Below are 27391 nucleotides of genomic sequence, written 5' to 3'. Positions count from 1 at the left end.
TGCGCCTTGTCTTGAGGATACCTCCTCCGTCCCATCCACAAAACTACCTCTACTGAGGGGCGAAGCAAGAATGAATCGTAACATCAACTCGGACATTCCGAGCGATTACCGCCCTATCGAGGGGGATGACGACGAATCTACTCCTCTGTTGGGACCAGTAGGTTGCATTTTGTTTGTAACTTTCTATAAGATAAATTGCTCACTCTATAACCGGTCTCAACTTTATTTCTTGCAAAACAGCAAGTTTTAAAACAGGCAATCTTAAAACAAAACAAAAAGTCGCACCCCAATTTATCCTAGGTTTGCAAATGAATCAAGTCCTTACACTGATTTCACAGAGATTTCATATGACAAAATGCTGATAATGCACATTCCCCTTTGACGTGTGGCATCACATGTGATTGCAGACTTCTGCAATCATCTTCACTTTTTGTGAGAGTGTGAGCATTTTATTTTTTTATAACACTTTCATAATATTTTAAAAATATGTTTGGATAAGGTGAGATTCATAATTTACTTTGGTGTAGATATCCAAGTTAGGCAGTGACCTTTTACCAGTAATGATCTACATTCTACAACAAACAGCAGCCAGGTAGGTAGTTAGAAACTGTGACAATTGTTACAGATACAAATTACCTCTAGTCTTTGGTGGACCTTGATGTTAGTCCACTCAAAGCCACACAATATATAAAGTGACATACACATCCACACAGGTATGCATGCATTCTTTCAAAAACAGATCTGTTTAATGTTACTACTCCAACAGGGACGCCCTGGTGGGGATTCTCTGAAAGTGTCACGGGGCCCAGTGCTGGAAAATGCCAGGCAGTATAGATCTTTGAGATTTAGACCACAGAGGTTGAGTTCAAGGGACCTACAACATTTAACACTGCTCCTTTACTTATGTTCTGGCTACATATTCATTCTTCATAGGTTTGTCAGGTCAGGTAGCTCATGGCTTGACAAAGAGAATTTTCTTCACAAATTAGTGCAATATCCTCCTTAACAAATAGTATTCTCTCACAAACTTGAAACAATCTACTGCTTTATGCAGTTATCCTTTTGTTGTTTGTGTGTATAATATTGATGTGTGTAGATCAGACGTGTGTTTGTGATATGATGAAGATGTGTAATCAGGTTGGACACGTGTGTCTTTGGCATGAGTATGTTATTGGCATGTGTGAAAGGTGGATGATGTGTGTTGGTATTTGGCATCAGTGTCTTTGGGGCCTGTGTGTGTGTGGTCCTGATTGTGCACAGGCAATCATATGACAACCATATCACATTTTTTCTCTCTGCTTGTCATTCAGATGCGAGGTGGAAATGCCTCCTTTCAGGCCTGTGTTTTTAATCTGATGAATGCCATTATGGGCAGTGGAATCCTGGGGCTGGCTTATGCAATGGCCAACACCGGTATCGTGGGCTTCAGGTGACTGCATGCTCAACCCACTCTGTACAGTATTGTAGCTCTAAGCTGATAATCAGTGACTTGAAAAAAATTATACATGAGAGCTGATACAGCTGAGTGTCACACTCAGGCACTTAAAATTAAATACACACTTAGGAAAACAATATTTTGACTATATTCACACTGAATTAACTATGTGTTGTTTCTGGTACAGTATCCTGCTGATTGTAGTGTCCAGTTTGGCTGCATATTCAATCCATTTGCTGCTCACACTATGCGACCAAACAGGTAAAACTGTGCCTCATATGTCTGAGTCTCTTGACCTTTGGTTTTTAATCTTATTACCAGAAAGAATGATAAGAGCAAACACAGTGAAGGGAGATTGTCAATACAGATTGTTTATTTCTAAATGTTGTGAGGGCAGTAGCTTCTCTGCTGTCCGTTTGCTTAGTTTAAAGATAATAATGTATGTATGTGTGAGCGAGAGGGCTGATTTCATGGTTCAATATGTGGCTTCCTTTGTTTAAGTGTTCAATACATTCCTTCCTCAGGTGTTACATCCTATGAAGATCTAGGTGGCCGAGCTTTTGGAAGGTTTGGCAAAGTAAGTATTCTTCCCATACTTACAATTTGTCTCAAGTGGCCTTAGTACCCAAAGCCACTAATCCCCCCCCCCAATCAATCACACTACCTCAATCTTAGGCCCCCTTTACACGGAGTCTAGATTCCCGTAATCTGGTTCATTTTTCACACCTATCCAATCTTTTAATTTCGTAAAGACGGAGCCTGGTAACGAGAGATTTGCGTGAAAACGGAGCCACCAGATTGTGTTGAACGGGCTGTAGTACATACCCCACGCCTGTGGGTGGCGCTTTAGCGCTTTATTTACACAACTGAAAAAACGTGAAAAACCTAGAAGAAGAGACTCAAAAGCACAAGGTAAAGGAAGCAGCAAACGGATAAACACATTACACAAGACATTCAAGCTCCAATTAGCAACATTACATTATGGTGGTTAATAAAATCAGTGGTCAGACTAAAGGATATGCGAAAATGAATTATATTTTCTATTGATAATAAAGAGTTTGGAACAGTACAACATGACATGTCTGTCATCCCATTTCCCATGAGCCTTTGCTCCGGCCATTTTACATACATTTATGAATAAAAAAGCAATTAAATCGCTGGCCAATTTATATTTGTGGTCATGAAAGTTATGTTACGTCTGAATAAGAAGAATTATATCAAGATAGGAGGCTAATCAAAAATCAGAAGGCTGGGTTAATGTTAGTGAATTCGAGGCCCACCACGAGTGAGATTTTGAGGTAGAACAAGCTATATATATTGTGGTTGGAGATCTCAAAATGATCACGTGGGGCAATGACGTCATCAGGTTGCGTGAAACCGTGCAGACGAACACCAGCCCCCGCACCGATTCAAATCCACTCACTTTCTACCCCAGACTTCGATCGTTGCGGAAACCGTGTGCGGATAGAGAGTGTTCGTATTTATGATAGGGCTATCGGTATTCTGCACGTTGCGGACGAAGATAAACTAGACTTCGTGTGCACATAGCCTTAATGTCATCATACTATTGTTTCAGTAATGAGTGTGTGTGTGTGTATGTAAGTGTGTGACCAACTGTGACAATTGCAAACCCACAGATCCTGGTAGCCAGCGCCATTCTTATTCAGAACATTGGAGGTATGTATCCGGGCGTATTTTGGAATGATGCTGTCATTCACAAATGATCTGAAATCTGAGCTGTGCTCTTATGAATCCTTTCCAGACCCCAGCAACCCCCTTCCCCATTCTCTCAAGGCATCACTCTGAGAAACATTCACACTTGCAGACAGTCTTAGTTTATCTCCTCCCCTCACAGAACCAAATATCCTGAAATGCTATTGCTCTGTATCTATATTTTTTAAATGGAAACCTCTGAATGCTTTTCCACACGCAGCTATCATATGTTTAGTGAATGTGAGTATATATGCATTTAGTGTAAGTGGACTGTGCATGCGAAACTCAAGCGAAACTCAAAGTTGTAGGACACAAGCCTAATCTTGTGTTTTTTCTTTTGGTTTGTTTGCTTGATTTGGTTGTTGCACTTTTTTGGTATGAAAATGGTGGTCCAGCATTATATGGTCATGTTCTCAATAAACAGAAAGAGAGAAAAAAAAAAACATTTTAGAGAGGAAACCAACATTTCTGGGAATTACGGAGGTTGACAAATAGAAATGAATCATTAGAGTGTTTATAGTATATACACGTATATATAACGGGGTGCTGTAAGAAGAGGAAACGTAAATTAGTTTGATATACATAAAAATGTGTGTGTGTGTGTGTGTGTGTGTGTGTGTGTGTGTGTGTGTGTGCACGTGTGTGTCCACATAGTCACCATAGATACTGTATCTTTGTTGTGTGAGCCATGAATGTGCATTACCCGCTTACCATTATTTTCATGCCTGTTTCTGATATCCCTACATGACTATGCCTGCAGTGATTGTGCCATTAAGTATGTGTTGACTGGCGCGCAAAAGAGGAATGTGACTCATCTCTTAATTCCCTTCCCACAGCCATGGCCTCCTACATGTTTATCCTCAAGTCTGAGTTTCCTGCTTGCATCAGTGGCTTCCTCAGTCCGGACCATGACCGGTAACCTTCATACTTCACACACTGGCCCTGTGTCAGTCACAGCAAAGATGCCTTATGATGTTGATGAACATCTGGTCTACACATTCACGTGTTCTACTCCCTTCCTGTCTCTCAGAAATGCTAGCCTCTCAATCCTCTCTCCTCCAATGTGTTGTTAATCCTTGGAATTAATTTTGTGTAAATGTTTTACCATTTGTCTTCTGTTGACATTCAAGTAAAGCTGGATCTCTCTCTCTCTCTCTCTCTCTCTCTCTCTCTCACACTTTCTCTCTCTCTCTCTCTCTGTAGGGATGTGTGGTATGAGGATGGCACAATTCTTGTCATCCTGGTTACGGTTTGTGTGGTGCTTCCACTGGCCATACTACCCAAGATTGGTAAGGCTTTGAGGGATGTGTTTTACATGGGATGTACTGGTAGAGGAAAAGATGTAGGATGTAATCAGGGTTTGTGTTTGTGTGTTGCAACAGGTTTTTTAGGTTATACTAGCATTCTGGCTTTCCTCTTCATGCTCTTTTTCACAGTGGTGGTAAGTTCACACACACACCCACAAACACACACACACTGAAACCTGTTTTTGTCTTCAGTATTTTTTCCTCTCTCTCTTTTTTTTTTTTTTACAATTTTTTCGATGAAACGATACAAAATTGTTGCTCTTGAATAAATGCGATGTTTGTTTTTCTTGAAGGTTGTAATAAAAAAATGGTCCATTCCCTGTCCCCTCCCGGTTAATGGAACCTTGAGTTTACATGAGGTTTGTTTGCATGCATACAACATAAACGCTTACACATACCTGTCTTAACAAAGCAGTACCGCATGCTAGAGGACATTCTTTTGTATTGAATTCGACCATGACCATGCGACTGCAGTTGAGGAGGATGGGACACAAGTGTGAGTTACTCGTTAATGCGATCATTTGCAGTCTAATTTGGGTCTCAGCTGAATAGCAATGCCTCTAGCTCAATTGGAATCCAATTTAAACAGTTCCAGATCATTAATCGTGTGTGTGTGGAGTTGGCAGAGTGAGGATAATATATAGCCATCTGATCATGAGCGATACCAGAACTATCGTGTTTATATGACGGTGTTTTTTTTTCTTCTTTTTCCACAGCTGTCATCGAATGTGTCCGAATGCACACCAAAACTCTTTGTTTTCACCAGTCAGGTTTGTATGGCCTCTGCACGTTTTGATGCCATATATTGTCAGTACGCCTGCTTGTATCTTTTCGCTGCAACTCTGGAGACCTTTAAACAGGTCCAAGCATAAACAGACAATAAGCCTCTGAAATAGCTTGAACACTGTTGTAGGGCACAGAGGGGTGACAGTGGGACAGGAGGTAGAGAAGTCGTTTAGTGATCATATGGTTGCTAGTTTGATTCCCTCGAGTCGTAGCGTCCTTGAGCAAGACACTGAACCCCTAATTTCTCCTGATGTGCAGTGTGCCATCAGTGTAAATGTAAAATGTGTATACCTTGTAAGTCGCTTTGGATAAAAGCTTCTGCTAAATGACTAAATGTAAAATGAAATGTTATGTAAAGAGGGCACTGATGGAGTAAAAGCCTATGAGTTGGTATATTGACAGATTTACCGTAAGTAGAGAAAGAACATTTAGAAGAACACTGATTTATTGGATGTCAGAATAAGTGGGGGTGTGGAAACGCTAATATGCTGACACTAGGAAGCTCCCTGAGTTTCAGCAGAAAGAAGAGAATAACACTGACATTGACTGAACAATCTATGATGAGTGGTATTGTGTTGCACCATACCATTATTGACCAAATGGACAGACAAGATACTGTGTTGTTACCCTTCATTCATCAAGCCTTGCGAATCTTTTGAAGTGCCTGTACTTCATTTTGTTACAGGGTGCATATGCTGTCCCCACCATGGCCTTCTCTTTCCTCTGTCACACTGCAGTCCTTCCCATCTACTGTGAACTGCAAAGGTGTGTAATGTCGGGTCATTTGATATTTGTATATAGCCATGATATCAACCTGAATCTATGTTTGTTATGTGTACATAATGTGTTTTTGTATAGTTATGCTTAGCCTTGCTTTGAGCTCAACCTACATTGCACTGGAGTGTGGTTGGTGATTTATAAAACATTAGCGAATAATTCACTCATTAAAGATTAAAGTTCAACAATGGTTTTGTCAAGCAACATTGGTAGCCGGACAGTCTTGTTACAAAGCAACAAAAAGTCTTGTCTGACATGTGGATATAAGTCTGTGTTTGCTCTCTGTGATTATTCTGCTCAGACCCACCAAGAAGCGAATGCAGAAGGTGACAAACATCAGCATCTCCCTCAGCTTTCTACTCTATTTCATCTCTGCCTTATTTGGATATCTCACCTTCTTTGGTATGGCATACTCCTGTAAACCTGTCATTTCTCTCTCTCTCGCTCTCTCTCTCTCTCTCCTTCACTCACTCACTCACTCATGTGTACAAACATACAGATATGGAAACCTCTGAATGGATATAACGACAGATTCATACACAAATATCTTTGATTAAGGTTAAAGCATAATCTGTCTGTGTAATTGACTAAGCTGGTCTGTGTCATTCAGATAAAGTGGGTTCTGAGCTGCTGCAAGGCTACGATGTCTATCTGTCACGTGACATTGTAGTGATGCTGGTGCGTCTGGCTATCCTTTTGGCAGTGCTGCTTACCGTGCCTCTCATCCACTTCCCAGTGAGTTTGATACACACACACACACACACACACACACACTCTGGAACCTTTTCCCTCTCTTTTCTACATTTTGAAACTGTTTTTGAGGAGGTCCTTCAGGATTTGGCTGTGTGTGTGTTCGGCTTTCAGGCTCGGAAGGCTGTGCAGATGTTGGTTATGGGGGATCGTCCATTCTCCTGGTTCTCTCATTCCCTCACAACTATCCTGCTTCTCACCATCGTGCTGCTGCTAGCCATATTTGTCCCGGACATCAGGAACGTCTTTGGAGTTGTTGGTAAGTCAGGCTTTTGGCCATGGTTCCAGTTTAGGGCATTCTCACGGAGGAAGTTATCCTTACAGATAATGTTATCAGGATACATTACCCTGAATTCTAGGATTATAGTAGTTGAGTTAAGGTTGACAAAGTTTAGGATTAAGGTCTGAGCTTGGATTGGTTGTTTTCTTTTAAAAATGCTTTTCAATAACTGCTGCATCATTGTCCGACATTGTTCCCCCCTCCTCCCCCATCTGTCCTGCAGGCTCCACCACCTCCACCTGCCTGCTGTTTGTGTTCCCCGGCCTGTTCTTCTTGAAGATGAGCTCCCACCCGCTCCTGTCTCTGCCAGCTATTGGGGTACCACTTATCTCCCTCTGCTTTATGGTTCAACTCTCCTTCTCCGCCTTTGATATCTCTGCTCCTGTTTCTCTGTGCCAGCATGCTCTTCAGTCTCTACCTTCAGTGTCTTTGATATTTCTGCTCCTGTTTCTCTGTGCCAGCATGCTCTTCAGTCTCTACCTTCAGTGTCTTTCGGAGGTATTTATGTATTTCCCTCTGCCTCCGCTAACTTCTTTTCAATGACTTTTAACCAACTCTTTTTAGACAAATCTTTACCTTAAGTCACTATCTTTACCTTGCCATTAGCATGCTAAAGTTGAGTTTGTTTACTGCCACCTGCCATTTTCAGGGCAACAGTGTAAGTGTTCATAAAGTTTGGTAGAAGTGGTTTGTGAATTGGTCAGTGAGAGTGACCATGAGCAATCAGTCTCTGGAGGTGTCTGAATGGAAATGTACTCTAGGAGTCCATCGCTGTACTGAATGATGTTTCACTACTTCAGTACCAGTCGTGTGTATAGCACAGAATTGCTGTGTATGTTCCAGCATGGGTGTGGCTAGACATGGTTTGTATTTCACCATCCACTGGTCTGAAATGGACTAGGTTAGGGACTTGCAGACTCCATAATAGGTCTTGGGCAATAGAAATTTAGAAAGGACCGGTTTCTCCCTTCCTTTAGTGTGTTCGCTATATAGCTTATTGTGCTACATCTACTCTTTACAGCTATATCAACTCACTTCTAATGCTCTTTGTATTCTTTTACATTTACATTTAGTCATTTAGCAGACGCTTTTGTCCAAAGCGACATACAAGGGAGAGATCAGTCAAGCTAAGAGCAATAAAAACCTGGTGTAACAATAAATACTACATTACATAAGAAAATAGAAAAACGACATAGAAAAGAAAAAGAAGTGGAGGAATGTAACTGTGCAAGTTAAGCACTAGTCAAGGTGCCAGTCAAGAAGGGAGGCGCCCTCTGAAAAGTTGGGTCTTCAAAAGCTTCTTGAAGGTCGAGAGGGACGCCCCTGCTCTGGTAGTACTAGGCAGTTCGTTCCACCAACGCAACTACAAATGAGAATAGTCTGGATTGCCGTGTTTGCACAGACGGCAGTGCCAAACGACGCTCAAAAGACGAGCGCAGCATCCTGGGTGTAGCTTTTGCCCTTACAAAAGCATTTAGGTAGGTGGGAGCAGTACCAGCAAGCACCCTGTAGGCAAGCATAAGTGACTTGAATTTAACTATTCAGTTTCGAATCTTAACATATTGGGGCTTGCCCATGTTACTTTGAACTTATTTACTTCTTCATATTTTGAAGACTTTTCATCTTTTGCATGTATCAATATCCTTGATATTTCACATCTACAGATCTCACACAGCCTAAAACTTCTTTGCAAGCCTTGCACCCTCTCCAAAGTATTTTCTAATGAGTGAAATTAATTAAATGAATTAATTCTTGCTTAGCCTTACAATTACAGCAGTATATGTGTGACAATCAAATTCAGAGAGCGACACTCAAATCTGAGCCTCTCCTTTCCCATGGGAGTTATATATTGGTGTGTTGCGTGTCTCTCCTGCAGGCGGTGTGTTTGGTGGGGATTGGTGTGTTGGTTGGGTTGTTGAGTCTCTGCGTCATCATTGTCTCCATGGCACAGAACTCCTGAGGCTACCCCAGCCTCTTCGGGCACAATGTTCAAAGTATGCTGTACTGATCACACAGCACAGGACCAATGGACACTCTTCATAACGCAGTTGTTACTGGATAAGGAAGGGAACACACACACACACACACACACACATACTACACTACACTACACAACCTCATATTAAAGACTGTTTACATATTGACATTTGTGTTATAAAATAAATGTTGACTTTTTATGAATGTGTGTTTATGCCTTTTATAAAATCAAGAATGTTGTGATTTTAATTGATATGTTGGATATAATTGAAGCAATAATGGGAAAGAAAGGGATAATTCAAATTAAAGAATGTTTTTATATATGTCTGATGTCTTTTTTGCTCATTTTGTGTTTCTCTGAAATCATTTCATTAATGTTTGTCCCAATGGTAGACATGGATAACTTGTTTTGATAATGCCCTTCATCTGCCTATGTCGATCAGCTACAATCATAAGTAAAGTATTACAAAAATGGACCATTAATATTACATTGATAGACATAATCATTTATGTAAGTCATAACAAATCAAGCTGGTTTGAAAGTGAAAGCTTTACTAGTATATGGATAGAAAAAGTCAAATCAAAGGAGACAACAATGCATTGACATCAGAGTGGCATTTATTGATCTGCTGTAGATCAAGAATGGCAACAAGTGAAGACACAACATGATTGTGTTGTTAGAAACTTCTACCACAGAAAATGTAAGTAGTGTTCAGAAGTCACATAACCTATAATTAACAAAAATGCTAATAATTTCATAGTTATATCACAGCTATCACAGTTCACACAATTACCCGTCATCCAATTCACCCAAGCGACCTGGATGCTATAGCTAGGTACACTTTATTCTGACCTGTGTGACAAATTTCACAAACCACCAGTTCTCGTTACCCTCTCCCAAAAAATGTCACAAACCGCCAGTTCTCGTTACCCTCTCCCACAAATGCTTTAATTGCATATGACGACCATATTGTTGGGGCTCAAGATCTCGATCCAGTAACCATCGGGGTCCTGAACGAATGCAAGGCCTTTCATTTTACCTGAAATGAGAAAAAGCATGTCATGTCCCTGAACATTCTTGTTGGTCAGTGCAGACCTAGTGTACTAAAACAAAAGCTACATTAGAAAAAATACGGTACTTTTACAACCAGCAAGCGATGTACTATAGTTGATTCTGGAGAAGAGTGTTTTGCATGTTTCTCCTTTCACTACTGTGTGAAGCCCTTACTACTGCTCAAGCTAATGTAAAGGTTTTAGTTTTCGGTACTCACCATCATCTGGCTTCTTCACAAAGGTCACTCCTTGCTCCTCGAAAAGCTTGCAGGCAGCATAAACATCAGGAACAGCAATTCCAATGTGGCCTACAGAAAGAACAAAATTACCAAAATAGTCCTTATTTATCTTTTTGTTATGCAGATGTACATATCCAAAGTGACTTAAAGGCGTCTATTTTGTTTCAGTCTATAGGCCTCATTTATAAAAAGTTGTGTAGAAACCATCCTACATTTTGTCTAGGACATTTTCTGAAATGATCGTAAGTGAGATCCACAGAAATCGAACGTACACACAAAAAAACAAGTGTACGCCAATCCTTCAGTTATAAATCACAAATGGTCGTGGAATTGTGCGCAACTGAATCTCCGCCCTTAAAATGCCCCTATTTAAACTACTTAGCATATTCTCAATGCACAAACAGAGCGCATCCTCAATGCACAAACTCTTTGTGACAATGGCAAGCAAGAAAGAAGCATGTAAACAGAAGAATTATAGTGAGGCTGACATCGACGTTCTGCTGATGGAAGAGCAGATGCGGGCCAAAACATTGTTAGAAAGCCTGTCTGGTGGCGTAATGGCAAAAGCAAAGTGTGTGACATGTAGTAGACACGTCTCCAAAGTACCAGCGACCGCCCTGCGGCACGAGCAGCACCAGAAGCCGCATCTGCGGCAGCAGCACCTGCTGCTCCAGCATCGGGGCCTCGTGGTGCTGACGATGATGATGATGAAACTGCGTGTCAGCGCTAGGAGAGTTCTGAATTCCTGCAGTACTCCGGTATTGCCACAAGTAAATGTACTTACGCGAACTAGAACCAGACGTAGGGCCTCATTTATAAAACGTTGCGTAGAAACCATCCTACACGGAACAGCAGATGCGGGCCAAAACATTGTTAGAAAGCCTGTCTGGTGGCGTAATGGCAAAAGCAAAGTATTTGACATGTAGTAGACACGTCTCCGAAGCACCAGCACCTGCGGTACGAGAGGCACCAGAAGCCGCATCTGCGGCAGCAGCACCAAGGCTTTGGTGCGCTCCACTACCGACCTGTGCTGTATTGAAGTGGGCTTCATAGGCTTTCTGAGTGTGCGAAATATGGATGAGAATACATTGGGAAACCTGTTTTACGCAGGAAATCCTCTTTCACATTTTGCTGGGCACTGTATGGAAATCTAATAAATTGCGGGCATATGGGATAGTATACTGCGAAGAACATCGGGCAAAATTCTGCTTAATGATGACGGGGATTGCTCGACTGGTCCCATCGGAACGTTACTGTAGCCAGGAATCCAAGAACGGACAATACCTGAACGTGTATGGCCTGGTTGCCTCTGGTGCGCCTCTCCAGACGAGAGGCCATTTGGGCACAACCAGCGGTGTAGTGGTCCCTGGAGAAGTTTAAGCAGCCCATACAGCACATGATAAACACCCTGTTTTGAGAAGTGGTTAATCCAATGCTGACTGAAAAATAAGTGGGTATACTCCGTATACCTGCGTATACCCTGGACTACACCACTGTGCACAACGCTCTCGGCAAGCGGTAGCTACCTGCTTATCAGACATACATCATCCTGTGTCAAAAAGTCTGCACGATCACAAAAAAACCCTCTCTCTCCTTATTGCGCAGTTGGCAATATCCTCTAACAACGCCAATGCAGCCATATCTCCTACTAAGCCACTTTTAGGTCCAATCCCATTTCTAATCTCCACCCCTACCATTACCCCTACCCCTTGGCCCTCGCCTTTTCAAACGAAGCAATAACGTAGGTGTAGGCGAAGGGCTTGAAACGCTAGCCCTTCGAATTGGGATATCCCTTCAACAATTACGTACGTCATCAGTACGCTGCGTCAGCTGTTACGTAACCGGAGAGCGACAGCTGTCACTCACCAGACATAAACATGGCGCCTGCAGCTGTTGTTTACACAATGCAACATTTCATCAAACAAGTTTTAAAACCATGAATTACAAAGAAAATAATTACATTTGTGTGATGCTTTTCCTGCTGTTTCCGACATTTTTAAAGGGACTCGCGCAATGTTTCTTCTTTAATGGCAGCTGCCAGACTCAACTTATTGCCGTCATCTACAGGATTCGGTCAGAATCCTTCTCACCCCTCCGTTTGAAGTGTGCCCTCGGAAAATCTCCGTTTGGAGGGGTGGAAAGCCCTTCCCCCGCCCCTACCTTTCTGTCTTAACGTGAATTGGGATAGCCCTACCCCTCCACGTGAACGCGCAAAACGGAGGGGAAGGGGAAAGGCGAAGGGCTAAGGCGTGTAATGGGATTCAGCCTTAGTCTTTTTATAGGCTATAAGTTTGAGCGAAATGTTTTACACGTGTGAAATTAAAAAGGAATACCTATAAGATGTGAATATCATTCATGTGTAAATTATTCTAATAGTTTATTTGATTTTAATGAGCGAAACATTAATTTGGCCTTTCAACATTAGCCCAAATGGTGACGTTGATGAAACTGCGTGTCGGCTGTCGGCGCTCGTAGAGTCCTGAATTCCTGCAGTCCTCCAGTATTGGAAATGTACTTACACAAACTGAAACCAGACGTAGAGATACGTCCTTTTCTACGTCTAAGACGGTTTTTATAAATCTGTACTTAGACGTGGATTTGATCGCAGGCACAGTCTAAGATCAGTTCTGTGCGTAAGTACGTTTTATAAATGAGGCCCGTAGAGATACGTCCTTTTCCACGTCTAAGACGGTTTTTATAAATCTGCACTTTAACGTGGATTTGATCGCACACACACTCAAATCTGTTGTAAGTACGTACGTTGTAAGTACGTGCGTAAGTACGTTTTATAAATGAGGCCCTATGCTTCATGGGACTGAGCATTCAGTCCATGACCTTTACTGTTGTATGGGGACGTGGACATGAACATCAGTGTACAGGGCTGTGGGTCTGAAGATCTAGCTCCTCAAAGTATTCAGGACAGTTATTAGCAGTTGAAACAACTTCCTGTCTGTATACATTCCTGTACGTACTGCCTACTAGGTACAGCTCACACTGGTCACACTGCCCTGGCAGTTTGAACAAAACCTCCAAATGATTATCAGACCTAAGGCTGAAATCACTTTACCGACGTTGCGGAAATAAAAACCTCTCACATCTTTTTTTAGGTAATGCCAGGCCCACAATTATTGATTCAGTTCGCTGAGTATTAGCCTAGTCTGTACATAAAATACAACATGAGGATAAAGAAACTCACCAAATCCACGTGGGTCTGAGTTTCCATTGTGATAGGACAGGCTGTCATCCGTTTCTGAGCCCCAGTTACTGTTGACAAGAGAGCATTTACAGTAGTGAATACCACCAGCCGCCACTTGTCCAGTCACAGTATCAGCAGTGTGGGACAAGTGTATACTCATGAAGGGAAGAACTCACTGTGTTAACTCGATGGTGGCTCTTCGGGAGAAGGTCCAGGCCGTTCTCTCCTTCACGTCACTGGGAATCTCCTTCTTGTCCTCAAAACCCAGGAAGTAGAGTGAAAAGCGCATGGATGGGAAATCAAACTTCTGCAGCAGGCTGGACAAAACAGATCAAACTGTGTTATGGTTGGTTTCAGAGACAGAGAGGGGAAAGAATAAACCAAAAAGAAGGGGAATTGAAAGCCATCAGAAGATAAGGCTGCTGGCACTCACCTCATTCCAAGAATTCGTGTGTAAAAATCTAAGGACTTTACTGGGTCCTTCACTCTTAGCATAGTTTGCTGCATCATGAAATCCTGTATGGACAACCAAACGCATTACTAAAATCCCACCACTATTAAGCTCATGAATATTCAGGCTTTTAAGATGGTAATTTAGTGTGTAGGGATTTAAAATGGCCTTTAGTATAACACCTAAGAATAATTAAAAACAATACATTTAGGAAACATTCTTCACACTAACCTAGTAGTGGGCGAAGTAGGCTATACAGAACCACAACGTATGAAATTATCTTGCTTCAGTTTAGGTGGGGAAAATACAAGAGAATACAATTATCCTTTATATATAGAAGACAACGTTTTTATTCAGCACGGGGTGTCCTTCACTTTAAGCCAGTAATGTTCACAGAATGTCCAGAGATGCAACATTAAAGTTTGACCCTTTACTCTAAAACGGGTTTAAATGAATAGATACAACTGTGTCACTCTTTTTTTTAATCTGAACTGCTGTGTGGTTGTAGTATTCTATGCTATGCCTTTGTTTCATAGGCAGACTGAGGACTGCTCATGTTTTATAAGGTATCGGAGACAATCTTTCAAGAGGGAGGATTGAAAAACAAATAATTGAATTTTAAAATCAGCACGGTTAAACTCAACACGGTTCCTTGAGGGTACTTTAAAACTCGGTGTGGACAAAAAAAAGCCTGTGACAGGTATTTGCAAGAACGACTGGCATTTTCTACACCATACATTTGAAACCCCGTTTATTTCTACCTGTCTACCTAAATTGACACATCACCTGAGAAAATGTGGCCACGTTAATTATCTGATCGGCTCCAAAATGGACCTGTATTACATAGCAGCACAGTCAGCTGGCATACTGTACGTCAGCGTTGCCGACTGCTTAGCAGTTCGAAGTCGGAAATGTCAATGCTAATTCTGGAATTGTCTACTGTAATGTTGCCACATTTGTACAGAGGCCAACTTGCGATCCAGTAACTTCGAATGTTCATACACATATTATTAGCTACCTGACTTGGCTAGCTTGTTGCTGAACTGAATAACTTAGCGCAGATAAGTCAGCACATTGAGTAACTTCTAGGAAAAGTTAGCTTTTAAAAAATGATTTACGTTGTTCGTTAGGCGTTCACATTCCAGTAGTCGACGTAACCCGGTTGTCCGTATCGTTTGGTTAAAACTTTGCTACATGCACTCTGCTATGTTACCACTTCCATGACCACGTACAATACGTGCAAACGATTCTAAACCCGTCTTTACCTTAGTAATTGGGTCTCCATCCTTGCATGCAGCTGCCACAGCCTCGTCTGTTAAACCTTGATCAGTCATTTTGAGATCTGTATGGTTCAGGTCGTGAAGGCTACGAGACTGGCACATAAACCTGCCTGCTTCTGTGAGGCGTGGTAAACCAAACCTAGTGGAATGGGGAATACAGTTCCTTCCAGTTTGAAGGCAAAAAGCCCCCGTGTGGCAGATGGAGAATGATGTCAAGAAATGTGAACTCTGTACACGGAAATACGTTGTTGTTCTGAAACACTGCATTATCCGTTAAACTGTACACCAGTTGCGCTTTCCGTATACTGTCCATTGAGGAGGTATAATCTGCTATTCATTTGACAGCTGTAGTTTACGCCACGAATATATCAACTTGTTAGCCACTCATTGCAGGACTTTCTGTTACATGTGCATTAACATTGTGGCCAGTCACATTCGGTAAATCTCAATTCAAACCGGCACATTAGGCAATGCACACTGTAATATAATCATGCATTGGTACTCCAAATGGGATTTTTCATCAGAGCACTCTAGGGCACGTTTGACGTAGCCTACGTCACATTCAAGATTTAACCGGCGCATGCGCAATTGGCCAGTGTCCCCGATCATGTTTACTGCGTTTCACGAATGTTGATTACGATCAGAGACAGCTAGATGCACGAGTTTATTCAATAAAGCAATATCAATAATTGATGCACTTTCGCACTTTTGAATTGTTGATACATTGAACATCAAAACCTGGATGATAAGCTTTGGTCAGGAGACAGAGAGAGGTAAGTCTGGTATACAAAATCAAAGGACACTGTTGAACAAATCAAAAGGTAGTGTTTGAATTAGCTGGTTAACTATTTTATTAGGTCAATTAGTTAAATATAAGCTTTTGTGGAAGAACCCATACTGAATCAGCATGGACCAGAGCTACCAACTTATCAAATGTGGTCCTACTGGGTCACAGTTAAAATTATAGCTTTGTCATTCATATTCATCAATATTGTAAAATGGAGCGATAAAACCCAGGGCACAGATTTGATCCATCACCAGAAGTTTTTCCTCCCTTTCTTAGAATGTGTTTCCCTCACCTTAATGTCACAGTAATTTGCTATAACCATTCCTACTATACAACTGCAGTGGAATGGGTTGACCCTTTTCACCAGCATACTTTGCAGGCTTGGTAGCCTAACATATCAGAGTTAAGCTACCAAGCCCCAAGAAGAACACAATGTTAAAAATAATTGTCTGAAATGACGCTGCATTCTCTTGTAAGCCTTTTGTTTTACTTTGGTAGACGTTGCAATACAAAAACCAAAGGAATGTTTAGAAGGAATGCTCAACTTCTGTGAGGGATTAGACATGTGAAAGCACTGAGAGGAAACATAAACCTACAGAGCACCTGAAGGGACCAGGTAGGAAAGTGTTTTGATATATTTTTGCATACTCCTGTTGGTGTCGTTCTCTGCATCTTCCCAATGGCTTTTGCGAAAACATTTGCATTGTGTCTTCATAATACTTGTGAAATGACCCTTTAACCCGTTTTTTTTTGTAGAGCATAACATCATGGAAACCATGGAGAAAAGTGAGAGGGCTCATTTTTTCACTGCAAAAGAGCAACAACTTATTATAGAGAGTTATGGAGTGGAGCGGCCTGTATTAACAGCCAAATCCAACACCTTCAGAGCATCCAAAATGAGGGAGGCAGCTTGGCAGAGAATTGCGGACAAATTAAATAAGTAAGAGGAATTTTGTACCCGCAAATTTAAATCTGCTGAATCACGAAGCACCTGCAAGCCCTAAGTGATCGGAATTGTATACTTTTTTGATAATGTCACTTCTATCAATCATTTGAATAATTATCCTCACTGCTTCATGAAAATGACTTCCCAGGCAATCTGGCAGTGGATACAAACGCACATGGCAACAAGTGAAAATCAAACATAAAAATTTGCTGCAAACAGGTAGGTTCTCAACAGGAATTAATAATTTTCAAATGAGTAGCCTCATCACGGAAGGCTCCACACCTCAACACCGTTTTCATGTCAACAGCCAACAGGAAAAAAGCTGACCTTAGGAGAGACGACATGGGACCGGCGAATGTCGTTATCAAATCAGATGATTCCGAGGAGGAGTTTCTTGTGCAGCAAAGCTACTGTGGGCCCATGGTGGAGGGCATCCCAGGGGGCACCAGTTCAGAGCCTCACACCTTAAAACCGTCTTTATGTCAGCAGCCAACAGGAAAAAAGCTGACCTTAGGAGAGACGAATGTCGTCATCAAATCAGACGATTTCGACGAGGAGTTTCTTGTGCAGCAGAGCCCCATCAGGCCCATGGTGGAGGGCATCCCAGGGGGTACCAGTTCAGAGCCTGCAGCAGCCTACAGCAGCTCCTCCTTCATAAGTGGTGGGTGAACTTCGTCTTTCAGACAACCCTGTTTGGAATGTTTTATAGGCTCACTCAGTGACCCCCCCCCCCTTGTCTAAACAGTGACAGGTCATTCGCTTACCCTCCTGCCCCCACCACAGAGTGACCCCGAACACTCCGTCTGTGACGAGACGTTCTCCACGGAAACTCGCTTGGATGAGGTATGCATTTCTTGACAAAAACTTATTTTCAGTATTCAGTGAAACAATGCTGTCTTTAATGTACACTCACGTGTAGGCTGCTATTAAGCATAAGCCCATATTTTTGGGCAGCTACATCATAAGCCAAGCTCTCATATGGAAAAATGGACAGAAGGATGTTTAGCTGCCTAGTTGACTTCCTTTGACCCCTTCTCCTCACCTTTTTCCTAATTCTGTCTTTCTACCAGGCCAGTGGTCTCCCTTATATTGAGCTGGGTTTTGCCCAAAGTTTCTTTCATTTTCTTGCCATCTTTCCTCACTTCTATTGCAACCTGCTTGCTATTGCAGAACTTAGCCCTCAAATTTGTACAAAGCTTTCAGACAACGCTCAGAGTTAAAGGTTCTATATTCGTATAACATACTAAATTTAACTTACATTTTTTTTGCAAATATAATAAAATAAAAATTATTAAACTGAATTTAGCATGAGCATTACTTTCACAGGATTTTGACCCCAGCAGTGCCCACGAGAAGGGCCGTGCCACAGGAAAGAAAACTGCAGAGGTAATTTTCAAGTGTCAACACTGGATTCTGCTCATGAGCTGCAACACAACATAAACCTTTGGGTTACACCATTCCTTCAGCAGGGGCAAACAGAAGACATAAAGACCCTATACCGGCGTTACCTCATTCAAGAGATGGAGAACAGGGAACAAGAGATGGCCTACCGGGCTCTCAAAATGAGGAAAGTGGAGAAGGAAATACAGTTACTTGATAGACAGTTGGTAAGTATGCTGTTGTTGAGAGATCAGTCTGCATTCTATGTGTGTATGCAGCTTAACCAACCTAACTTGTTGTGTCTTTCTTACAGGAGAAGCCATAATTAAATAAATAAGTGTTTTATAAATAAATGTCTCTTGAGATTTCCTTAAGAAAATAAACTCGTCGCTTTGAATCTAACCAAAGACGGGGGAAATGTTTAACCAAAATACTGGGCAGCAATCCTGTCCCTCACAGCTTGAGCATCAGGCTCATCCAGGTAGAGTGACTCAACGTCATCATCAGGCGGTTGGCAGACAGGCGGAGTGCTCTCTTTCCTTATTGTTGCAATATTATGCAGTACTGCACATGCAACCGTAATGTCACATGCCCTATCTGGTACAACCCGCAGGCCATTCAGGCACTGGAACCTTCCTCTTAGCTGCCCTAAGGTCGTTACAATCTTAGATCTCGTCTTTTCAAGAGCTGCATTGAAGTGCACTTGTGGCCCAGGGCTGGGCTCAGGGTAGGGTGTCATGAAGAAGGTCCTGCAGATGTAGCCTGTGTCTCCTAAAAGGATGCCGTCATAATGACCTGTGGGACTTCACACTGTCAGATCACAATCTATGGATAAGCAAAGCAAAGTCTAATGTTTGAAAATGTGCAGGGTTGAACGTGTGGCTACCTTGTTCAAATTTGGCACAGAGGCTGGACTCCTTGAAGATGCGGTCGTCAAGGACAGCACCAGGCCACTTTGCCTCAATATTAGTGATGACACATGTTGAGTCACAGATCACCTGAAAACATAAAGCACTGAAAGTCATTTCCTTTGCCACTGACATTAGGCCATCCATATGTCACAGCTGTTGCCCATCATGCCTGGGGCATACACTATGCAGACCTGCACATTGATGCTGTAGAAGGCCCTTGTATTAAGGTAATCAGCGTCATGCGGACCAGGAGGTGCTTTAATGGGGATCTGGGTGCAGTCTATCACACCAAGGACGTTCGGGATGTCTGTGGAAACATTTCACGAGTTAGGCCTTGTTAAATAGGTAACAATCTAGTACGATCAGCATCTTCATTGTGTTATATATTTACCTGCCAATGCATAGAAACCTTCCTTGATTATATCCACTTCGGCATGGCCGGGAAATCTGATAAACACACTGACATACCTTTTTAAAGCAAGGTAGACTTTTCTGATGGCACGACATACAGAGGATTTACAGATATGTTCAGCATCGCCAACAGCATACAGAAATGTCCCCGTGGCAAAGAAGCGAAGCCCTATACAAAGTGTCTGTGTCACGGTTAAGGCTGCACTCCTCTCCGTTTGGTTTGCAATGTGGCGTCCTAATAACTGTTGTAAGTAAATAATTCCTTCGCGACTAAATCGATACTGATCGTACAAATAATCATCTGGATGTGCTAAAGGGTCTTGTCGATCTCTAAAAATGCGTTCTCTTCTGAATGCTTCCCTAAGAATTTTGGCTTCTTCAGTAACAAAAACATCTTTCAAAAAAAGTGCGTGCATTTCCAATCACGTTTTCTTCACGTTATCCATCTAATGACAAGCTCCAGTAGTGGTGGTAGTAGTAGTAGCAGCAGCTTGGCGAAGCTGTGGACCTCAAATCCAGGGCTTTTCCAAGAAGTCAAGAAACTGATCCGATTGACCAAGCCACATGGCTACTTGAAACAAGGCTACAGAAGCTAGCTGCAACTCAGACGCCAGCAACTCGCTAAAATCTTTATGAACCCCACCTCAGGACTTACTTAAAAATAAACGTATAGCCTAAAGAAATCCTGCGAATTCCCAAAAGGAAATATCGACCAGAAAAATATATTCTCTGACCTGCCTATTTTTGCACCGACTGATGGAACGGCAACTTCTCAGGTCACGTGAACAATGTTTTGGTTGGAGCCTGGAGCATTACGCCCCCAGAGTCGCTATTGTGGAATATACAGTTCGTTTTTTTCTCAGGTAATAGACACTGTCAGATCAATATCCACATATACTATTTCACTCGGAACTACACAGCTGTAAAACAAAGCGCACTGGGTATCTGATATGGTTTCTCTTTGTTCACACAATCAGAACATGAATACCTTGTCTGTGAAAAAAACATCTCTAGCAATTAACCCTCACCCCAAAACAACTTTATCATACACAACATCATTAATAAGAGTAGCAAACAACAATTTTCACCAGTCACCACAGTTTTATTATAAATATAGCCTACATAGATTCATCTCTTTTTAGCAGCACATCATAAGCATGTGTAAGGGGCATCTCAGAGTGTGTGTGTGGGGGAGGGGGGGGGGTCGTTCATGATAAACATCGAGTCAGTCTAAGGATGGGAGGAGGAGGAGGAGGAGGGAGAGGATGAGAGCCTCTGGGTGCGGGACAGAGGGGCATGCTGGGAGCTGGGCTCTGGGGTGTTCTGATCGTTTCCTGGAGGGCTCTCCTTCACCTCCGTTTCCACCTGGGCGGGACACTCGAAATGGACACAGTGGAAGACCTGGCGAAATAAGGCATTATGCATGAAGACAGAACATCTGCAGAAACTAAATTAGGTGTGTATTGAGTGTGCCAATGCATCTGGCTGATATGTGAGCTCTACCTCATTGGCAGTGTTGTGGGTCCCGACAATACGGATGAAGGAAGCAGCCTGTCCATCAAAGAACAGTGTTTGCCATGACCTAGGATGTTACAGAGAATTAGAATAGGGCCAACGTGTTGTACTAAGATAATGATGGCCTACTGCTGATATAGAAACATACCTGCAGGCTACTTTGGTGCGGTCAACCACCCTGGTCCACTGCTGCTGATTGGCTGAAACCTCCACATAGTAACTGTAACTACGATCATCACAGTCCCACAACAGTAGCCTACAAACACGTGAAAAAATGATGTTGAGTTAATATGTACAGAGCAAGTAGGTATAAATTAACACAAAGGGTTGTGGGTTGGTTTCATGGTGTGTTTAGGTGAGGTGACAGTGTGTAAGTGTGTTATCACACTGACTGTGAAACTACCATAGATGGCATAAGGTTCATATGTAAGAATGTGTAGTTATAGTTTTATTGTGATGGTTACGGTATTTAGCAGACGCTTCTAACCAAAGCGACATTAGATTAAACTAGGTAGGTCATTCCACCACTAAGGTACCACGAACAAAAAGAGTCTTGACTGTGACATTTACACACTAAAGGCATTTTTAGATGCGTCCGGCATCTCTATAAGAGGGTATGTCCGTCCGTCTGTCGGTCGGTCGGTCTGTCTGAAACGCATTCTTTCAATTGTAATTCCCTCCTGTGTCCACAAGGTGGCAGAGTTGAGTTGACGCATCTTGTTGTCCGCTCGGACTTGTTTTCGGTAAAGAGAGTGGCAGTCATCAGCAGAGAGGGCAGTAGCTGATGGCGGAGGTGGAGGGTTAAGGAGATTTTTGAAGTAGAAAATCATTTCCTGCTCTCTGTGGCATTGTTAACCTTTTCTTGGTAGAATGCCTTTTTAGGGGCTTTGACAGAGGAAGAAAAGGCAGATAACAGAGACTGATGGTTACCAAAATGATTGGCATCTCTAGATATATGCCATTTTCTCTCAGCAGCTTTAAGTTCCTACTGAGATGGTACTTTAAGAAATATTATCAGTGAGTGAAGGGTGAGAGGGTTTCTCACGAGCAGGTCTTGTGGATAGAGGACATACTGTACGTTCTCCAGACAAGAGCTCAGTGCAGAGCAGAGTCTCCATAGCATCATTCACTTCTAGTGACGAGAATGAAATCGGAGTAGGAAGATTAGCTGCAACCAAGGAGGGGAACTCATTGATTGAGAGACTTCTGAGGTTACGACGAAATGAAGCCACAGCAGGAGGAACAGAAGGATGTTCAAGTGCAGTGGAGTTACAGCAAGCTAATCATTATGTGTGTTGTGGAATGTGTTCATAAACATTTCTGAACTTACGTTGTTCTCTGTGTAAACTTGTATATTTTCAAACACTATAGATGGAGCTGATGAATATAGATGATGGTGTATGGCTGGGCCAGCTGGATGTGTGTGTGTATGTATGCGGTAATATAAAGTCATTACCGCATGGAGCTGACGGTGTATGGCTGGATGTGTGTGTGTGTGTGTGTGTGTGCGCTGATATAAAGTCATTACCTCATGGAGCTGATGGTGTATGGCTGAGCCAGCTGAATGACGATGGCTCCGGAGCCCAGCTGGTGGCAGGTGTAGCCCGAGTCCCAGTCGTAGTGGCTGGTGTCCCCGTTCAGTAACGCGTTCCGGCTACGGCTCACGCCCTCCACCACACTGGCACAGGCCATCACCGTGGCAACGTTTTCTGTGGGCACTGGAGGAAAGAGTTCAGTTCAGTTCAAACTCAACTTTACGTAAAAAACTGGCCTATAATCCAATCAAGGCCTGGCAACCGTCACAGCAATGCAACATTACAGGGTCAGTCAAGTTAAAGATGATTAACAAGGAGTCGGAAAGAAATGGAGAGAGAGCAAGAGCACCACGAAGAAAGAAAGAAAATCTAATGGATTGCAGTCTAAAATAATTCCAAAGGTAGTTGCAATAAACTGTATTACCTAGCAGTCCCCTCTCCAGAGTGAAGGGTCGATTCGTGTACATGCACTCCAGAGCCACTAGGTGGAAGACCTTATTCACCGTATTATGGGTCCCAACTACACGGATGTACCTAAAAGCACAAAAATAACAGCTTTTGTTTACACCAAATAAAGACACTGTTTTCAGCCTGAGTAAGATAAATCAAACACACATTTTTTGGTAGCTTCAAAAATGCTTTTATGTCATCAAAGAAAAGTGTGTGTGTGTTCACCTGCAGACCCGTGCTGGGAAGTAGAGGTTCTGCCAGGATCGGCAGAGGAACTTTGCGTGGTCCACGACGCGCACCCAGTCCAGCTCATCCATAGACACCTCCAGATAGTACGAGTAGGACCTGGACACAGCAAAGGAGTATGAGAACCACACATGAGACAACAATTCACATCCGAGGCCAGGAGAAAGGACTACTAGAAATGTCTACTAGAAGAATACTAGAAGTGCTGAAAAAACCCATTGGTCAGTATCTCCAGAGCATACAAAAATATAAATGTAATATATTAAGCTTCAGTGCCATGTTTCATGAACTTGAATAAAATATCCTGTGATTTATCCTCACATTTCTACTATTTGTCTCATATTCTGTGCCCAAATTAATATCTGTAGCCCTCTGCAATAAAATCTATCTACTGCCTAATGCACTGCCTAATGTCCTTATATGAACTGTAACTGAGTAAACTCTTTGAGGTTGTTCCATGTTGTGTTGATATAGAAAGGGGGAAACGTTACTGACTAACGGACTAATGAGAGCACACTGCTCCTGGTCTGTGCTCACCGGCTGTCCCTGTCCCACAACAGCAGGCGCACGTGGTTGACGATGGAGGGCTGGCCCAGGCGGACCAGGAGGCCCGTGGCCCGGCCGTCCTCCTCGATGGGATGCCGAGAGAAACCGTGGTCCAGGTCGTAGTTCTGCGTGTCTCCGTCCAGCAGGGCCGACTTCAGTTCGCCTTTCACCACCGCGGCGCCGTGCTTCATGGTCGCGATGTTCTCCTCTGGAACTACGAGTGCAAAGAGAGCGCGGTTATTTTGAGCCCATATGGGACATTCTGAAGTCAGAAATGCCTCAGAAGGGGCTTGTTGTGTTGCTCTTTACTGTCGATTAATCTAACCTAACTGGGATAAAAATGTCCCAGCCATGGCTGCGCAGGCTATTAAGGTCACTTCATCTGCATGTGTGTGTGTGTACACATACAGACACAGCAAAAGCAAGCTTCATATTAGCGTAGCTCGTATGCTAGCATGGTGCCCCACTCACTCAGCATGCCTCTGTAGTTGAGGTCCATGTCCCGGCTCTCGGAGCGCGTCTGGATGGCGTCCAGCAGGTCGTCAGGGCTGAGGAGGCCCGAGGGGCGCACCACGTTCAACATTTCCGACAGGCTCATGAGCGGCAGGCGCACCGCCGCCATCACTTCCTGGCACTCCGAGCCCTCGTTGTGTCGGCACCAGCGGCAGAGGGCCTGGAAGATCTCCCGCTCACTCGCAGCAAACGAGTCCCTGCGCACCACCGTCAGCAGGGCAGTCTGCACAAAACATTGAGAGAGCATGAGGGTCCAGAAGGGGGGCGTTGAGGGAGGTTAAGCGTACGAAAGGGAGAGCATAAAAAGGCATAAATTAAGAGGATGCATAGAGAGGCAGCAGAGATGTGCAGATCAAACAGCCATGGTTTCAAAAACTGGCCAAAGTGATTTGAAAGTGCAGTTTGAAGTTTCTCATCTTACCCACAACCCCTTGTATTCTAACCTTGGAGAGGGACAAGAAGCCTTCGGACTCTAGGACCTCGGGGGCGTGCCGGTCCATGTAGGCGCAGCAGGCCTCGGCCAGGCCGCTCAAGCAGTAGAGGCTGGCGACGTCGAACACCAGGCACACGTTGCGCGTGCTCAGCAACGTTCGCAGGAACTCACAGATGGAGGCCTCCAGGGGCTGCAGGCCGTAGCGGTGCGCTAGGCCCAGGAAGTCCAACAGCGTCTCCTCCCGCGCCTCCCCCAGGTTGGCCCGGCCCGTGTACAAGTAATTCAGCAGCATGGAGAAGGCCTCCGCGTGCGTCTCCTCCAGCCGCACCTCGGCCTGAGGAATGGACTCACGCATCCCCCCATACAACAGGGCTCTGCGAGGAGGAGGAGGGACAAAAACGAGTGAGAGATTGTGTGGAGGAAGGGAAACAGAAGTGATCAAATAGCAGACAGAGAGAAACAAGGAGAACGGACAATGAAATGAGAGTTTGGATAAAGAGGTACATGAATATATGGTCAGGGTATAAGAGTATAATATGGTCAAGGGTGGTGATCATGTACTCCCCAATCAGGGGCAGTGATCAGTGCTGATGATTATAGGCAGGGGTGGTGGTCTGTGCTTATGAATACAGTTGGGGTGGTCTTTGCTGCCAAGGTACCTGAAGTAATGGCATCGGGCTGCCAGGATGACCCTGTGAGCAGGGAAACGCTTCTCTTCCACAACCAGGGTGACATCGCTGTACTCTTCCCCCGGTAAGAGCGCCCCCAGCTGCTCGGAGAGGAGGTGCATGTGGTCAATCTGAGCCGCCGAGCTGTGCGGCCTCAGAGGGTGGCTGTTGCTCATGGTCTCCACCAGAAGGGGATCGTCACATCTACGGAGACACACACGTAAGCCTCCGGAGGGATGTGCGCATGATTAACACAGAGTCAGGAGACACAGGGTTGCTTACCTTCCATTTGAAATGTCTGCAGAATAGGTTGGGCAAACTGACTGCACTGCACTGTCGCTACAGTATGTGTGCTGTGCATATGAACACACACGCGCACAGTCATCCATATCCAAAAAATGTGTTTTATGAACAGAGCTGGGACAGAATATAGCATGATAACAGTTTCAAGAGGGCTTGGAGGGTTCTGGTTATATTTTAAAACCGTCTAACGTATAGTTGATCAATACCATACCATTGATCAATACCATTGATGGACTAATCAGTCCAGACTCCAGACTTTGACTGTGACATTTTTTTTTAGCCAATGCAAAATGTTGATCTTGAGAAATGACCATGGCTTTGGTACAACAGCTATAATACAACTGGCCTTTTATTATATAAGGACGTCTTACATTAATACTGAGAGCAAAGCAATATTAGAGTGAATGGCGATTTGGGTCACCATGATAATTCCACAATGTCAGGCCAAGTAACGCTGTCAAGCTTACTGCCAAGTAACACTGTCAAGCTTTGATTAAAGAAGCAAGCCAAACCACATGAAACTGAAAGAATAAGCTTTAACCACCGCACAACAGAAACGGAAATGAAACAGGGATGAAGGGAATAAATGTTTTCTAGCAAACCCAAAGCTGGTCTTTATCGATGTAAATACGTGGGTAACAATGCAGCCTAGCCATTTATGTCACTAAATGCCTTCTAAATAGCTCACTACCTGTCGAGCTCGTGTGTCAACATCTGACATTACCAAGACCAGACTGCAAAAGTGGGCGTGGTGTTAGCTTGATGGCTGATGAGCACAAAATCAAAACAAAAAGCTTCTGCCAAATGGTGCAGCTAGCATTGTCAGAACGTAAAGTTGGCTAGCGACCATTAACGTTAATCTTGGTAAACACATGTTAATCAGACATTCCCCAAGAAATACAAGCATGGCAGATAACACTGGTCGACACCAAACAACAAAGGAAGAGCATATATCCGCTTTGAAATAAAATTATGCATAAAGGACTGACTGTGACATATAGAAAATGTCGAATAGCTAGCTACGCCAGTAGCTAACGTTAGATCTTACCAGAGATGAAATGGCTAGCTCGCTAGCTAGCCACTAGTGTCCTCTAATTTTACCCACTGACGTTATATTTCCAAAGTCCAGAGTGTTGTATTTATTTTCTACTCAACGCACAGGTTCATAAGGACTCCACGGCGATTTAAATAATATATAATACAGTCAAAACACACACAAAATAAATAATAAAGCTCAGGGACGGAGAAGGTGCTGCTTGCAGAAGTTGTTTCCGGCCGCCTGGAACTCTGGGAAATATTTGGTCATTAGAGATTACGCAAGACTGTTGGTGGTTCGTCGGAGGGTCTGTGCAGGGCGTTTATAAGCAATCTGGGGGGCTGATCAAAAGCCTAACCATGGGCCCCTTAACCCTACCCGTTGACCCCCACCGTCTACATATCTACAAACATCATCAGTCCAAATGGACCTTTTATTTTTTAAAGTACAGCATACAGTACATACTG

The 27391-nt window shown here is 43.3% G+C and overlaps 5 protein-coding genes across 5 annotated transcripts; 2 read left to right on the top strand and 3 right to left on the bottom strand.

Moving 5' to 3' along the window:
* Positions 1 to 64: 64 nt before the first annotated feature.
* slc38a6 (solute carrier family 38 member 6) lies at positions 65 to 9008 on the top strand (the record flags this gene model as incomplete). The annotated part of the gene is made up of 16 exons (XM_080849838.1): positions 65 to 157; positions 1311 to 1429; positions 1623 to 1696; positions 1960 to 2012; positions 3073 to 3112; positions 3985 to 4063; positions 4352 to 4437; positions 4531 to 4589; positions 4749 to 4814; positions 5172 to 5225; positions 5927 to 6006; positions 6320 to 6420; positions 6629 to 6753; positions 6883 to 7027; positions 7272 to 7366; positions 8925 to 9008. The coding sequence occupies exons 1-16, from the start codon at positions 71 to 73 to the stop codon at positions 9006 to 9008; spliced, it is 1347 nt and encodes a 448-aa protein (XP_080705964.1). The 5' UTR covers positions 65 to 70.
* Positions 9009 to 9621: 613 nt separating this feature from the next.
* Positions 9622 to 15706, bottom strand: glo1 (glyoxalase 1). Its single transcript, XM_080849658.1, has 6 exons — positions 15230 to 15706; positions 13947 to 14029; positions 13690 to 13830; positions 13514 to 13581; positions 10297 to 10386; positions 9622 to 10065 (listed from the first exon to the last, which is right to left on the bottom strand). The coding sequence occupies exons 1-6, from the start codon at positions 15509 to 15511 to the stop codon at positions 9974 to 9976; spliced, it is 756 nt and encodes a 251-aa protein (XP_080705784.1). The 5' UTR covers positions 15512 to 15706; the 3' UTR covers positions 9622 to 9973.
* An 834-nt stretch (positions 15707 to 16540) lies between these two features.
* LOC308374469 (uncharacterized protein) lies at positions 16541 to 18682 on the top strand (the record flags this gene model as incomplete). Its single annotated transcript, XM_080850250.1, has 8 exons — positions 16541 to 16647; positions 16788 to 16971; positions 17126 to 17196; positions 17285 to 17638; positions 17723 to 17820; positions 18304 to 18363; positions 18447 to 18584; positions 18671 to 18682. The coding sequence occupies exons 2-8, from the start codon at positions 16799 to 16801 to the stop codon at positions 18680 to 18682; spliced, it is 906 nt and encodes a 301-aa protein (XP_080706376.1). The 5' UTR covers positions 16541 to 16647; positions 16788 to 16798.
* A 96-nt stretch (positions 18683 to 18778) lies between these two features.
* On the bottom strand, positions 18779 to 20095 carry harbi2 (harbinger transposase derived 2; the record flags this gene model as incomplete). Its single annotated transcript, XM_080850249.1, has 4 exons — positions 18779 to 19152; positions 19244 to 19355; positions 19460 to 19575; positions 19660 to 20095. 4 exons carry the CDS (start codon positions 20093 to 20095, stop codon positions 18779 to 18781), a joined length of 1038 nt encoding a protein of 345 aa, XP_080706375.1.
* A 665-nt stretch (positions 20096 to 20760) lies between these two features.
* btbd9 (BTB (POZ) domain containing 9) lies at positions 20761 to 27154 on the bottom strand. The gene is made up of 11 exons (XM_080849717.1): positions 26937 to 27154; positions 25577 to 25789; positions 24928 to 25291; positions 24443 to 24707; positions 23963 to 24185; positions 23405 to 23524; positions 23154 to 23263; positions 22723 to 22912; positions 21343 to 21450; positions 21183 to 21261; positions 20761 to 21080 (listed from the first exon to the last, which is right to left on the bottom strand). The coding sequence occupies exons 2-11, from the start codon at positions 25759 to 25761 to the stop codon at positions 20910 to 20912; spliced, it is 1815 nt and encodes a 604-aa protein (XP_080705843.1). The 5' UTR covers positions 25762 to 25789; positions 26937 to 27154; the 3' UTR covers positions 20761 to 20909.
* Positions 27155 to 27391: the final 237 nt, after the last annotated feature.

The sequence above is a fragment of the Sprattus sprattus genome (assembly GCF_963457725.1).
Source record: "Sprattus sprattus genome assembly, chromosome: 13".
Lineage (NCBI taxonomy): Eukaryota > Metazoa > Chordata > Actinopteri > Clupeiformes > Clupeidae > Sprattus > Sprattus sprattus.
The sequence above is the reverse complement of the archived record's forward strand: the minus strand, read 5'-3'. Positions and strand labels throughout refer to the sequence as shown.